General features: G+C 40.0%; 1 protein-coding gene across 1 annotated transcript; it reads right to left on the bottom strand.

Moving 5' to 3' along the window:
* Positions 1-10,260: 10,260 nt before the first annotated feature.
* LOC131107987 (transmembrane protein 121) lies at positions 10,261-14,796 on the bottom strand. The gene has a single exon (XM_058058546.1). The coding sequence runs from the start codon at positions 13,592-13,594 to the stop codon at positions 12,638-12,640; it is 957 nt and encodes a 318-aa protein (XP_057914529.1). The 5' UTR covers positions 13,595-14,796; the 3' UTR covers positions 10,261-12,637.
* Between the last annotated feature and the right edge of the window lie 1,840 nt (positions 14,797-16,636).

Below are 16,636 nucleotides of genomic sequence, written 5' to 3'. Positions count from 1 at the left end.
AAGCCCTCATGATGAAAGTATGTAGAGTATACTTCTTCACTGTGTGACAGCACATTTACACCAATATCCTGCTTTGCTGGGTTTGGCAAAGGCGGATCTGATGCAGCTATTCTCAGTGATCTCCGTGTATAAAAGGCTAACTGAGCATGCAGCAGTGATGATATGCAACCATGTGCACTTCCTGTTCATCGAGGGGGCTTTCTGCTTGGTAGATATGGTATTCTTCAATCTGTGGGAGAGATTATGATTCAAGTTGACTCATGTCAGGCCCAACTAATCCTTCTTTCCTGGCCTACATCACAAACAAACGTACATTTGCAAACTACATTCTGGTATTTGTTCTATCAAACTAAAACTCTATCAAACTGAATCCAAAAGGTCTATTAAACTCGTTTTACAAACACTAAAGCAGTGATTTTCAACCACTGTGCCGCGGCACACTAGTGTACCTTGAGAAACCGTCAGGTGTGCCGTGAGGAATTATCCAATATCACTTTTTATAATTAACATTTATTAATCATCATTTGCAAATATTATGTCAATAACCATTATGTCAATAGTATACATGGACCCAAATATTCCAATTGGTTTATTTGCTCAAACGGAAAGAATTGAACAGGGATGGAATATTCCTTTAACCAATCCGATTGAGGTATCTTGTACCCGCTCAAACGAAAAGTTGTCAGGGTGCGTTCTTTTTCGTGGTGTTTTTCTTCTTCTGTTGTTTATTGGCGGTTGGCAAGCAGCTTTCGTATGCATTACCGCAATCTAAACCCTTCTATACTTTATTCACAAGTGCAGTTTTATTAAAAAAGAAAATATATATCTATATAAAACATGTCCTGAGTTTAATTATAAAATATTAGCAAGATTGAATTTGATCTTTTCCTGTTTAAATTTATCCCGGGTGCGTTCTTTCAGCGCATGCTCAGATATGACGTAACACGCAGATCCAGACGTTCTTCACTTTTAAAAATGGAGGCCAGCAATCGGCACTGGACTAAGCAAAGTTTGTTTTTGATTCAAACCAAATTTCAAGACTGGACAGACAAAAAACTGGCAATACGGAGTTATTCCAACAAGTGAAAGAATAACTTGGGGAAGCCGGTATCACGTGATGTTGATGTTTACGTTTTACTGGGCATGCCCTATTGACTATTCTGGTTGATTATAGCGGCGCATGTAGACAAGAGATTGGAATATTCCTTTCCATGGATACCATTGTTTCCCGAAAGGTCATTCGGAAAGAGAAAAAGTGGTCATGTAAAAACGTGGCTACTGTGGAGTGTCTGTGGTGTAAAGACTGGCAGAGCAATGTAATATTGGTCCGTGTGGCAACACCTACCTTGTTCCTCCGATAGACTTATTGATGCACGTGTGAGGTCATGGTGACATTTTGTAAAATTTTTGGTTAGTGGTGTTCCACAAGATTTTTCCAATGTCAAAAACGTGCCGTGGCTCAAAAAAGGTTGAAAAACACTGCACTAAAGTGTATGTTTTCATTTTGTGGGCCAATCAGATTTCAGCTTCTATGTGTGATCAGAACAGCTTGCTGAACCTCTTGACTATAGAACTAAATAAATAAACCAATGCTAGAAAGCCAAGCTAACTGGCTAACTGCTGAGGTTGAAAGTGGTTGCCTAGCAACAATGCCACACATAAAGCTAAATGATTAGAAACAGGGTCATATCTATACTGTTGAATGAGAAGGATTCAATATTACTATATGGCGTCAAGAAGAGCCCAATGACATCTAAGTCTAAGTACACTACAAATACGGCGAGATCTAAGAAGGCTGCGATCGAGAGGCACAAGATGAGGTCAAGAAAGTTATGGAGGAATAGAGCGGTAGGAATAGGATGTGCATCCTTACCCTGGTTAAGACTGACTACGGTGCAGCTCCGGTCCTGATCCAGTCCGCTTACATTGACTCCAGTAGGCAGTGATTTTTGCGTCATACAAAATGCTGTGGTTTTCCATCTTCAAGGTGAGCCGATCATCGTCCATTGGTGAATATGCGATGGCCTGCCACACACTTTATGACCCGGTCTTACCGGTAATGATGTCATGTTTATATTTCTCTCCGACACCAAATCAGTTGCAGCTACGTTGCTGCTGATTCCTGCATTGTAGTCAAAAACAAAAAAAACAGAAACAAAAAGAAGCAAAGGAAGAAGGGAAAAGGAAAAAGAATCATTCAACAAACAGAGTTTACAGTTGATGAGATGGATCGGAATGCGTGAATGAACGATGTGATCCTAACAGAGTCCGAATTATATTCAGGTCAAATGCCGAGATGGTCAAGAACAGAGGAGAACCAGATGAAATGAATGCTGCTTCAAATGAGCAACAAATTGCCAATTTTGTACAATCAAAGGAGGCGGATGTCGATATCAACACCATTGTATGGCAGAAACAACGCCACACCCGCCGTCTTTGTTAAATTCACCAACAGAAAATTCAAAACGGCACTGCTGAAACGGGGGAAAGAAGCTGAACGGTACAAACATCTACACGAAAGAGCATCACTGACGCTGATATCGCCAAACAAAGCATGCAACGTGAGGACTCAACTCAAAAATCCTAACCATCAGTGATGTCAATGAACACAATGAGTGAACTAATGAGGAATTTACTGAACTCAATTTAAATATCCACATCACGCTTAGCTGGTAGCTAATAGAGTGCATTGTTTCATCATAATGTAATATTCATGTATTATTAACTGAATGAACACACTTTACTCAGCAAACTCACTCAGTACTCTGCTTCCTCTGATTTACTGTTTGATTAACTCCATCACAATCATCAGGTCTTTGGGGCGACTCTCCTTTGGAATATCTCAGTGTGGAGGCTGACGTCATTGCAGCGTCCCAGTGAATCAGACACAATGGATTATGGGCAAACTTAAGAGTTGTTTTTTTTTCCATTTTAATATTTTTCAGGTATACAGTTTGAGTGTTAAGTTGTTGTGTGATGAGTTTAGTGTTCTTAGTAAGATGACACCATGACTCAGACTGTTATGTTGTTATACAATTATATATAATGACCTTCTGTGGTTTCTAATTGGTTGACAAGCTCGTTTTGAGTGCAGCTTGTGATTGGCTCCTGTCAAAGAGCAAATCACCTCACGCCGGCTCTACAACTATACAATAAGATGAACTGGATTTTTTTACTCATATTGGTACATTTTTGTGTATTTATTCAGGTATGCAGTTTGAGTGTTCAGTAGTTGTGTGATGAATTTTGTGTTCTTAGTAAGATGACGCCATGAGTCAGACTGTTATGTTGTTATACAATTATATATAATGACATCCTGTTATTTCTGGTTGACAAGCTAAATGGAGGACCAGAAGAGGCCAGACTGCTTCTCGTCTAATATATCAAGGATCCATGTAACGACTAAAGATCACATCAGCATGACAAAAGAAAGATGGAGGATACAACCTACACACCTACATGACAGTTGGAAAGATGATCCTCAATAACATTTCACATCACTACCACGTTTCAAGGGCCTGAAATAAGGAACCCAATCTTTCTCCATTTGATGACATTCACAATACACCATGAATGAGTGCTGGTCAAGAAGACCTGGAAGTGGAAATCTTTATCTCCCCAGACCACAAACGGCTGTATTGGTGAATGATACCCAGCCAAGAAAAAATACAATAACATTTTTTTTCTATATTAGAAACAACTGCTTTTATTACATGGTGAAACAATAACATTAAACCCGACAACAAATAATCAATTATACATATCAACAGCAGAATTATGCATGCAAACTCCAACATCACGCATCAATATTTGAGTCAATTCAATGAAGCCTTCAAAGGAAGCACAATCTAAAACTAAAGCTACAAGGATATTAAGGGAACTCCATCAACAGAAACAATAAGAGTGAAGGGAACATTAAATGATATATCGATCTAAAACCTTAAGGGAAGACTGCACTTTTTTTTAAAATGTTGACCCATATGTGAGACATAAACGTAAGTCTTTTCTAAAAGAGAGGCAGCTAAGAATGCACGTAATGGGACACAACTATTCTGCCTATAAAGCCTGCTGAAGAAAACACTCCATTTTCACATAACATGACCTGCACATTAACCAAGCTACATCGATATTGTTATTATTATTGTCATTGACATTGTTACACCAAAAAACTTTACTGGCGTAGTGACACATCGCCACACCGGCTAGGGAGGAGCTTCACCATTTCACCACTCAAAATGCCTATGGCTATTACCAAAGGGTAAGGTTAAATATTGTAGCCGTCGCCATTGCTGCTGTGTTTTGGTTTTTGAGTTTGGAAGAGTTAATGCTAGGCGTAGGTGTTAATATCAGAATGAAAGCCCCCCAGGAAGGACGCTCCGGGGATACTTAAAATGACCAAAATACGTAAAAATACTGTTGGTATTATGTTATCATGCATGTAAGCGTTTTATTAACACAGAAAAGAGAAAGAAGGGTCACATAAGGATTATGGATGATGGGCAAAATTCCAAAAAGTGCAACTTTTCTGTAACAAACAACCTCATTATTTTCCAAGGTTATTTCAGATTGGGTAAATAATTGTAATAAGTATACCGATGTAACCTTGATCCATGGTGAAAATAAATTAAACCATTACCATTTCCAAGTGTTGCCAAGTCAGTGTAATCTGCCGAGGGCCTTCAGAATCAGTAGTTCTGGCCTAAATATTGATTCTGAACTGTTGTAGTGTAGAGTTGTTTATATATATGGAATATTGGAAAATAAAGGTTAACTGTTTTTTTGTGGCTTTTTTGCTTTAGTAATAATAGTATTCATCCCTAATTCTGGAAGGCTTGGCATTGTTATTTTGAGTTTTTGTTATATGAATTTCCATTTAATATGTATAACTATGACATGATAGTGGTGGATTGGGTTGCTGAAGGCCCAGGTACCAAACGCACCATCCACCACTGAAGTCTATACACGTCCAAATGAGATTTACCAAGACTTTCTCCAACCCAAACAATTAAAACCAGTCATGAGAACCATGTCAAAATCTCAAAGTGATGAATTTTGCTAAATTATGTCTATATTAAAAAATGTGATTAGCAGCCCTCAATGTCTCAATTCTTCAACCATTCATTGCAATAAAAAATAACATAAGTCCCACCTCCCATCCCTGCCCCACTATCTGAGAAGCAGTGGTCAAAGGGTGATTTGCAGGGTTTCATTACATTTCATATTCATATGAGCGAGTCTGCTTGATGCAATATAAGGCAAAATGAGGTTCGGACCTTCACTGTGCAAAAAAAACTGCATCAACTGACAATTTTAATTGAAGACCCCTGATTTACGGCCTGCGACTGCAAAAGCCCTGTCTCCCCTTGTTGTTCGTCTAGTCCTGGGACAATGTAAAAGAGATGGATTGCAAGACCTCGATGCTCTCGTAGGAGTGTGCAAAGTCAGCAAATCACTTAAATAAGAGGAGGCTAGCCAATTTAGGCATTTAAAAACAAGCAGGTTTTTAAATTATGGTGGCAGTTTGTTTTACGTTTTTGTTTTTTTTTTTGTGCAAGAGGCCCAGAGAGGTGATAATGCAAGTCTGCAACAGAAGAGAGCATGTTTGATGCAGTTTTAAGCCGAAAAAATGATGTGGCAGAAGTGCAATTTATAAGAGCTCGGCCTGTTCATGGTGTTATATGTGTTTGTAAAAAAAAAAATATTTTCATGCAAAACAACACATTTTTTCTGTTATGGCGACCAGTCCAGGGTGTACCCCGCCTGTTGTCCGAAGACAGCTGACATAGGCTCCAGCATGGCTACGACCCTCGTAGGATAAGCAGTATAGAAAATGGATGGATGTTGTGGCATCATTGTTTAGACCAGGGGTCTCAAACACGCAACACTAGTTTGAGGCCCCCGCCTTGATATGAAAGTTTAATGTTAGTGCGGCCCGCGCAAGTTTGATATGGATGCTGTATGGTATCATGTACCCAGAAAAAATTATTACGTTTGAGTAAAGTTCATGTTAAAGGTTAAATAACTGTTAATAGTTATCCTCCCTATCCATGTGGAAGTGGTACATTTTTGGCTATTTAAGTTTAAAGGAAATAACTTGAAGGCTACCGTTTTATTATTATTATTATTATATTTATTTATTACTGATTGATTGATTTTCTTTATTCTTGATTTGTTTATTTATTTTTCATATTATTTTGTGCAGAAAAATAAAAATTAAGATATTTGAGAACAGTGGAATGTTTTATCAGAGCTTTTATTGTAGAAAATCGGAATCAAAGCACTGAAAAAGTTTGTATATTTTTCTGTTTTTAATAAATGCGTTTTTTTGTTTTTTTTTTGAAAACCTGATGCGGCCCAGCCTTGCACAGACCCTAGCTCCAGTGGCCCGGAGTTTGAGACCCCTGGTTTAGACATTTAGGCAAATTCCCATCCAAGCTCCCATTTTTGTTCCTTTGTTAGTTTTAGGAAATATAACAACTTTATTAGTTTCTTCTTGCGCCATCATCCTTAGTTTATCCTCACCTTTGTATCGTTCGTAACTTCTTTTATTCGCTATTTTGCTTCATATTTCTGTACAAGGAAACTGATTCTTTATAAAATTGATTCCAAATTCGCTGCTCAGTGGCAGACGCATCACTAGTCTACTACTGCTGTGAGGTGGAAGTCTTTCGGCTGTGTGAACAATGGAACAAGGCAAGAGCTCTCGCTTCCAAAATAATATGTGCAACAGAGTTTTATAATAAATGAAGCCACATTTACAGAAAGAGATGTTTTCCTTTCACCAACAGCTATTTTCCTTCAAGCCTTTCGGGACTTTGGAGAGCACAGTGAGATGTAAACAGATGACTGAGGAAAATCCCTATAAGCACAACGTCTGAATCTTTTATTAGGCAACAAAGCCTGATAAGAAAACTGAACGAATGTACACTTCCAATCTCAACACATAAACAATGTATTCACATTTGTGACTTCTGAAGAAATGTCCGGCTCCTCTGTTGGTTCGGCTGCAAAGTTGTTAGAAGTCAAACGGAGTGACCTGATTATTCCAAAGATGATTGCATCGCATCAAGTCACATCCTTGATCATGCATCATTGTTGTTATTAGGAGTAAAGAGGGGTAAACGTACTGTGTGTGGAGGGCAGCAAGTTAGAGCCCTCTCGTGGGTGTCGTAAGATGATGTGTGGAACCAAATTGGTGATGGAGATTGAACTAATGGCTAGATAATTGTAAATGTTCCTCAAACAAGCTCTCTAGAGCTGCTGCGTGTAAATATGAGACCGGCTTGAAACACCCTATTTTTACCAGCACTGGTCCTCGCAGTTTGGAAGATGCATGGAGTTTTAAGTTTGCGCTTTAAGGGCAAAATTAACAATTAATGCAAGGTCAGCATAGAGAGTTTTGTGCACGCTGAAAAAACTGTTTTTTTGCAAAGTCTTCCAAAGTCAGTTAGCCTCCATACAAGGAAATTAATCTTTGATGAGCATCCATTTCTGTCATTTTTGTGCCCCAATATAGGTTCCATAAAAAATATATTTGTTCTCCTGGCTGTGCTGCCATCCCAGGCTACCCAAGGTCAAGCTGTGAATTTACAATAGTCGTTTCTCTTCTCTTGGTGCAGGCCACTATGTTATGTCAGTATTAATGTTGGCCGGTGCACCAAGTACCCTTTACAGCAAAGCACAGACACAACATGGTTACCTGGATGACTGCAGTCTTCATTCATTACTTGGTATTAATGGCAGCACAAAAGCACTTTTGGTTGCTATTCCTAAATTGTCTTTTGAGTCTTCAGTGATGTCAGTGAATACAATGAGTGAACTAATGAGGAATTTACTGAACTCAATTTAAATATCCACCTCATGCTTAGCTGGTCGCTAATAGAGTGCATTGTTTCATCATAATGTAATGCTCATGTATTATTAACTGAATGAACACACTGTACTCAGCAAACTCACTCAACTGGCTTCCTTTTGTACTCGGCTTCATCTGTTTTACTGTTTTATTAATTCCATCACAATCATCAGGTCTTCATTAACTCTTCTGGAAATTTGGGGTGACTCTCCTTTGGAATATCGCATATGGTGTGGAAGCTGACGTCATTGCAGCATCCCAGTGAATGTGTTGCTCAGACACAATGGATTATGGGAAAACTTAAGAGTTGTTTTTTCCATTTTAATATTTTTCAGGGGCGGCATGGCGGACAAGTGGTTAGTGCATAGACCTCACAGCTAGGAGACCAGGGTTCAATTCCACCCTCGGCCATCTCTGTGTGGAGTTTGCATGTTCTCCCCGTGCATGCGTGGGTTTTCTCCGGGTACTCCGGTTTCCTCCCACATTCCAAAAACATGCTAGGTTAATTGTCCATAGGTATGAATGTGAGTGTGAATGGTTGTTTGTCTATATGTGCCCTGTGATTGGCTGGCGACCAGTCCAGGGTGTACCCCCGCCTCTCGCCCGAAGACAGCTGGGATAGGCTCCAGCAACCCCCGCAACCCTCGTGAGGAAAAAGCGGTAGAAAATGAATGAATGAATGAATATTTTTCAGGTATACAGTTTGAGTGTTAAGTTGTTGTGTGATGAGTTTAGTGTTCTGAGTAAGATGACACCATGACTCAGACTGTTATGTTGTTATACAATTATATATAATGACCTTCTGTGGTTTCTAATTGGTTGACAAGCTCGTTGTGAGTGCAGCTTGTGATTGGCTCCTGTCGAAGAGCAAATCACCTCACGCCAGCTCTACAACTATACAATAAGATGAACTGGATTGTAAATATGGACAATGTATAAAAAACAGACTGAGTAAGAATGCACAGCATTTAAACAATTAGTAGTAGTTCTTAAGTAAAGGAGATGTCTTAAGATTAGGATTTAGCCATAAATTACCCGCACCGCTGTATAAGCCGTGGATTTTAAATTTGAAGTAAGAAATTGTGGCTTATACACGGTACAGTACTTTTACGGTAAATTGTCTATAGGTGTGTGAGGCTGCATGTGGGTGGGATAGGCTCCAGCTAAGTCATAACCCTAATGAGGACAGGTGATATACAAAATGGTGGATTAATGTATTTTACATTGCTATTACTTGTTTTTAGAGCTTTGAGATTTGTACAAACCTGATAAGCTCAATCAACCGATTATCTGCTACAGGATGAATCTTTTGTTTGCACACACGGTGGGAATGTATATTGTCATTAATAATCAATGTTGTAACTTCAAAGATTGGAGTTGCTGGATCCTGAGCTGTTTGTTCATTTTGTTGTCACTAAATAATGTGCAGACGGAAATATTGAACCGGTGACTGTACCCTTGGAGCAGCCAGTGTGCTTAAAATAATGAAAGCAGTCCCTCTTTCTTGGCTCTACGACGGCACAATAAGATGAACTGGATTGCAAATATGGACAATGTATAAAAAACAGAATGTAGTCTTTGAGGAGACTTGGCCTCCTTTAATGTTTGTTCCACGCTTCTGTACTGCATTTGTTTTATCAGTCCATTGTGTCCAGTGTACTTTTCTACTACTGAGTACTCTCTAACCTAATCCAGTTTAAGAGGCCAATGTTAATGAATGTATGCAGAGTACACGAAAGGAGACCTGGTTTTAAATCTAGATCATATTTTACAGAGACAAATATCGTTATTCGCTTTGCACGGCATAATAATTGTCCCCCTTGTGCTGTTTGTTACTAATGGTTCATCCAGTATTCTACTTTTGCAATATGCTATGGAATCTCTTATAATTGAACCCAATCCTCAATGTATACAATTTTCTCAGATGAAATAATGGAAATGTCATCAATCCTTAGTTAGGGTTGTGCATAAAATCAGTATTTGGTATTGTTTACACCAGGGGTCTCAAACACGCGGCCCGCGGGCCAAATATGGCCCGCAGGACACTAGTTTGAGGCCCCCGCCTCGATATGAAAGTTTAATGTTAGTGCGGCCCGCGCAAGTTTGATATGGATGCTGTATGGTATCATGTACCCAGAAAAAATTATTACGTTTGATTAATGTTCATGTTAAAGGTTAAATAACTGTTAATAGTTATCCTCCCTATTCGTGTGGAAGTGGTAAGTTTTTGGCTATTTAAGTTTAAAGGAAATAACTTGAAGGCTACCGTTTAGGTCGCTAGCTCTCTAGTTTGCGAGTTAGCATGTGTCTCAAGACCCTGCAGTTGCGCAATATGTTGTAAATAAAAAGAGTATAAATGTGACTATAGTCGTGTTTTGTCATGTCTACAGGGCTCTAATAATGCTTTGTTCATTTTAATCTGAAAAAAATAATTTGTCTACCCACCAACTATATGTGGTTTCTTAAGTTTTTATTATTTGCCGTTTAATTATTATTATATTTATTTATTACTGATTGATTGATTTTCTTTATTCTTGATATGTTTATTTATTTTTCATCTTATTTTGTGCAGAAAAATAAAAATTAAGATATTTGAGAACAGTGGAATGTTTTATCAGAGCTTTTATTGTAGAAAATCGGAACCAAAGCACTGAAAAAGTTTGTATATTTTGTTTTTAATAAATGCGTTTTTTGTTTTTTTTTGTAAAACCTGATGCGGCCCAGCCTTACCCAGACCCTAGCTCCAGTGGCCCCCAGGTAAATTGAGTTTGAGACCCCTGGTTTACACCCTCTTTATGTCTGCTTTCGTTAGGTAAAAATAGGGGAATAGGGGAAGTTAGGGGATAAAACACGTATACATTACAGATTATGTATTTTTGCCGGATACAAGTATGAAACGAGTACATTTCGTCATTATCCAGGTTTAAAGAAAATGCTCATTATTATTATTCTTCATGCTCTGTGTCACACACAGCGACTCTCTCCCGAGACGGACTCTGCAAGCAGCAGACAGGGAGGACCTCAGCGGTGCCTCATTCAAGTGCAACGTGCAATTGGGAAGTTTAAAACAGCTCAGCATGTCACAATGTCTCCACTTGATTAGGTTTTTCTTCAGCTCGTCTCTATTTTGGTTTTCCTCTCAACTTGTTCCGTAGCGCTGTACAGCACTGTGCAGACCTACATTGATTGGCCACAATACTAGAGGCACGCTTGATGCCGCACGAGGCTGGCATCAAGCATTCTGCATGTATGGCTTGCATAAGCGGGCTAAAATATTACACCCCTCTCAATACGTTACAGTATGCACCCTGCAATCTTAAAAGTGTTTCATAAAATACACCAGACAAGAGGGCACGATCGTGCATCAGTCACTGATGGTGTTTTTTTTTTTTTTCCTCGTCATCTTGCTTGCTGGTGATATAAAGTCAGTTGGAAAATTGCTTGTAGTACTGAACGCGGTGCTTTTGAAAAAAAATACAGCCAACCAGGCTGCTGACAGTTGAATCACCAACTACACACAACTCATCCCTACTAATAATTAACTCAGCTAAATTGAGTTGTACTCAAAAACTACATAGATGAGTTTCAGGGAACATTGGAAATACGTGGCACATGTGCATAGCAAGCACACATTATTAATTGTGATAAAATGCGACTTAAAGAATGTATTTTCTTTTGTCATATTAACCGGAACCATTAGTACACCACAGTGTGAGTGCATTTTTTCTGTTATTAATATACTTTGACTTTTGTACAGCCCTGTATAAAAATAAGTAATATTGCTTTAAACCGGTAGTTGGAATCCTTTGTGTTGATATGCAGACCACAGTCTGTCCAATGTGGTAGAGGTCTGCACTCTTCTGAGTGCCTGAGTACCCTGTAATTAAGACTACACCGCTTTAGATACAGTACAGTTGGTGTGTGGTGTCATCCATGTGCTCATTGAGCTCTGGATTTTTGTGCAAATTTAGAAGCGGATATTTTCCTGAATTGCAAATTACGAAATTCAGGACCATTCGACCTTAGCGGTTCCATTGCGAGTCTTTTAGTAATTTTGCATGACTAATCATGTGGTCATACTGGTGTGCTATCCCTGTGTGCAGACCTAGAGACACTAGAGATGTCATCTCGCTGTTCGCACTCCAAATAAGCAACCTGAGATCAGACAATTAAACCTCTAGAGGAATAATGCTGCAAAAGCACCACTTCAACAATGAGTGGAAAAATCATTTTCTATTTTATTTTGGAGGAATAATGCTGCAAAAGCACCACTTCAGCAATGAGTGGAAAAATCTTTTTTCTGTTTTATTTTGCTGCACAGGTTCGTTAAAAACCTGCGGAATTTGAAAACAGCAACACATTGAATTGGTCCAATGATGTGATGCAAACCCTGTTCTTACAGAAGAAGGGCAGTATTTTATCAAAAAGTTACATAGAAAACACTCACTTGAACATTTATTTTCACATGACTTGCTCAAGGTGTGTTTAAAGCCCTCGGCGACTAAGAAGACTCAAGCTACAGAAACACACCACAGCACACTAGAATGCAACATCAAATTCAAAAATATATACTCTTGCTGCTTTTTTTTCCTGTTTAACAGTTGGAAAAATACACAATTAAAGAAATGAAGGACTTTACAGGAGTAACAAGTGATGTATTTTGCCCCGTGACAGCAGTGCAGATGCTTCCTACGCATCAGTGCATTCAAATGATTGTTGACATGGCCTAAAAAGTGTGAAATATTGTTCCCTGCAAGCTTCTTCAGGGTTCCGCACAGCATTTTGTCATGTGTGCTCACACGCCGTCACCTCGGGAAGAGGTGTCTGGTCCTGTAGGACCACTTGCACTTGAGTCGGGGTGGGGGCAGGGCGAGCATGTGCCAGGGAGTTTTTCTGCAGTTCGACCCCAAACGTCGGCGGAGCACTCTGCAACTGTCTTCTGTACTGCACAAAGCTACAGGTCTTTAGGATGATGGCCAGTATGTTCTTTCCTATCAGGATTCCAGAGACCCTGGCGTCCTTGTATAAAATCATGTTCCCTCCACGGATGAAGAGGGTGATGATGTTTATAGTCACCAGGCTGAGGATGGGGTACAGGAGCATCTTATGAGGTACAATGTTGATACCCTGCATGCTGATCTCGCTCAAAGACACACAGGGTAAAACCAGTAGGAGGATGTAGCAGTAGAAAAACATCAAACCCTCCGCCCACAAAGGAAGGCCCTTTTTCTGGGGCTCCCATAGGTTGGCTTGAATGTCCAGAATGTCAAGCAAGTCCACCACCACCCAGAAGAGACGATTTCGGATCTCCTCCCGTTTCTTGAAGGCGCGTACGTACTCCATGTGGTCGATAGCCACCAGCACCACAAAGAGCACTGGAATGCAGATGGAGAGCAGCAACGTTAATGCCTTCCTGGCAAGAGCGTCAAGGCTCTTCCTGTCGGCCTTATAGTTTTGATACACAAAGTAGACCTTGATTTCCAGCACAAAAATGTAGAGGAACCAAAGTATCATAGCATAGCCTCTCTTAGCCGTTCGCACTTCAGCCCCCACCCACACCGCCACGTATCGCAGGACAATCAGAAAGCAGATGTCTCCCACCATGACCATGATACAGATGCCAATCTTGCGCGGGCCGTGGTTCTGCTCAACCAGGTAAGCATCAATCAGTGCCATGCTGCTCATGATAAGGATGGTGGACAGGCACACGTGGGGCTTGTTGGTGGGAGGTGGGGGGACCATTCTTGCACGAGTAAAAAAAATGAGGAGGAGCCGTGTGCTGAAGAGGTGTGTCCTCAGTTTGTCCCAGGAGGACGTGGATCAGATTCCCCTCCGTGACTTCCGTTTCAGCCACAATCCAGGAAGCATGGATCACACCGACCAACACGATCAATCCCTGCTTGTGTTCAAGCTGTCTGCCGGGTAGACACAACCACTCATTTAGTCATTGATGTTCATTCAGCGTGTCAGCAAATGAACGGCTCTGTGTATGTCTCTCCCATGTGTCATTAAACGCAACACTTGAACAAATCACTTACATTTTCTGACTATTAAAAAAAAAACAAACCTTAAATTGCTGCTTCACTTTCAACATCCGTGTTTGCCTAATCTTCAGAGATAAAGATTTATCTCAGTACTCACTTGAGTCCCCCTTTGTACTTTATCCTAATGACTGGTGCACAGTCATCCATGAGACTGTGCTGAGTGATAACAAAGCCCATCTGTAATCCACAAGACGAAAGCAGCACAGGATCCTCTTCTTCTCTGACAGATGTAAATCCACCATTTATGGATTTTCTTCTTTTTTTTTTTTTCCAAGCAAAAGTGCAATCCCAAAATACCGGCGTTGTAATCCACTTACAGCTCAGACTGCATCAGTCTAAGGCATTTTAATGGTCTCAATTTCAGCAACTTAGAATAGACGTTATTTATACACTGTGCTTTTAAGTGTCCAAAACCCCAGAAAGTTCAAAAGCTCTGCGTTAAGTCGTTGTTTTTTTTAAATGATGTTTTCTGTCCAGGAGTTTTCCTCTCAATTACCCCGCATCCATACAGCCAAAAGTAGAACATGTCATTCTAATCTTTCCTTCCCAGTCTTTTGAATGTTTCAGAGGATATTTTGCTGCAAATATGTCACCGTCCTTCTCCACTCGTCTCCCAGCATGCTCTCTCTGTAAAAAGGATCCCCCAAAATCCCCCTTCCAGTCTCCTGCTCCGGCTTCTTCTTGATGCCAGGGACACTGGAATCAACAGAGTCAGTGTTTGAGTCCCCCTCCGTGCACTCTGTCAGCAACAGCGGCCGCTTTGATACTCATACCCCCTCTACCCGCCTTCCTGTGCACTTTCCAGCTCTCTCCGCAAAGTCGGAGATGCTCCCTGGTGTGTTCAGACACAATCCTGAGGGGTTTCTCTCTTTCTCTTGCAGCCACCCTCCTCTCCCTTCTCCCTCCTCTGCCCGAGTAAAGGCACATGCTCTGTGGAGGTGATGCTCGGCACACCACAGCTGCAGAGAGAGAGAGAGAGAGAGAGAGAGCACTTTTCCAGAGGGTGGAGAGAGAGAGAGAGGCAAGGGGAGGGAGGACGAGCCACCCTTTGCAGCTTAGCTGAATGCACAACTTTTCTCACTCCCTGTTTTTTTTTCAGTCACCCTATTCTCATCCTTCTTCTTCTTTCCTCATTGTGTCTCGTGCTGATATCCTATTTTCCCAGGCTGTTTCTCATTTAAGTCTCGCAAAAGCCTCAGTAACCTTTTTCAGTGAGAAGTTGATTAAGGCACTATGCATCCTCGCTGGGTGCAGAGATGCAGAGAATGAGAAGTGATCCAGAGGGGTAGTATCGGGTGAGAAGAGATCCTCCCCACTATGGAATACAGAAATCCATCTTCCCTGTAGACTGTGTCTGCAGTCAAGGGAGACATGTAGGGAACTGGGCCAAGGGGGCGGCCGAGATGAGTTTTCTTGACACAGAGCTTTTCTATTGATCTACTGACAGAGCAGTGTATCAGAGGACTGTGGCTGTGGAGACCCAAAAGAAAGGAGATTAAGTAGAAAAGGAGGGAATGTGAAAAGATGCAATTGTGGTGACAGTAAATTGGAAAACACAAAAACACAAAAGCCATTAAAGCTGTGACATTATTTTGTGATGCAAGAGAAAAGATAGTTAACGAACTAAGGAATTGCAAGATACTCATTAATCAATGAATGAATCACTCAGGGTTTAGTTTAGATCCCTTTGTGCCTCCTCAGACTTAATTTCCCATCTTGCCAACACATTTGGCTAATTCTTTGCTTTCGCTTAGTAAGTAAGCTTGAATTCGCTTTATATACAAGAGACTGCAAGCCAGGCACCCTCATCGAATATCATGCGACCTTAAGTGACCTCAAACATTATGTGGAGGATTGAATTTTATAAACAAGTCATTCTGGGACTTGACCTCTGGTTTACTCATCTTTGGTAATGGTAATGGTTTTATTTCATTTGAACATGCATCAGATTACAATTGAGTGCATCCCATAATCAGTTCACAGTTCCACATGTCCAAAAGGAGTAGGAAGAAGCAAAGTTTATTAAATCCTACCCCTCCATCTGGTACTTTTGCAATCAGTAACTGTTACATTTGTTCACTTCCTGCTTTCTATAATACAGTTTAAGTTTTTTTTTTATTTTTTAATTTTAAATTTTGTAATTTTTACATTTGTTCACTTCCTGCTTTCCATAATACAGTTTAAGGTTTTTTTTTTTGTTTTTGTTTTTATTTTAAATTTTGTAATTTTTACATTTGTTCACTTCCTGCTTTCCTAATATAGTTAAAGTTTTTTTTTCTTTATTCATGTACTGAAGTACAAGGTGATATGAGCATCCAATGACATAATGGGTACCATAGTAAGTGTCAATATAGTGATATGTATAGCACATCATGACTGGTTCAAGACTCTTCATCCTTGTATTTAGCAAACATCAACTGCTTGTATTGTTTCTTGAATTGGCTCATCGTTGTGCATTGTTTGAGGTCCTTACTCGATCCATTCCATATTTTGATTCCACATACTGAAATGCTATGGCTTTTTAACGTAGTCCTAGCATATGCGTAAGTGTTTCAAATGTAGTTCTTCCCTGAGATTATATTTCTCTTCTCTTGTAGAGAAGTATTGGATGACATTTTTAGGTAATTGGTTATTTTTAGCCTTATGCATTATTTTAGCTGTTTGAAGATTAACTATATCAGCAAGTATTTGTGATTTTAGAAATAAGGTGTTAGTATGTTCTCTGTAGGCGGCATTATGA

The sequence above is a fragment of the Doryrhamphus excisus genome, chromosome 20, assembly GCF_030265055.1.
Source record: "Doryrhamphus excisus isolate RoL2022-K1 chromosome 20, RoL_Dexc_1.0, whole genome shotgun sequence".
NCBI lineage: Eukaryota > Metazoa > Chordata > Actinopteri > Syngnathiformes > Syngnathidae > Doryrhamphus > Doryrhamphus excisus.
The sequence above is the reverse complement of the archived record's forward strand: the minus strand, read 5'-3'. Positions and strand labels throughout refer to the sequence as shown.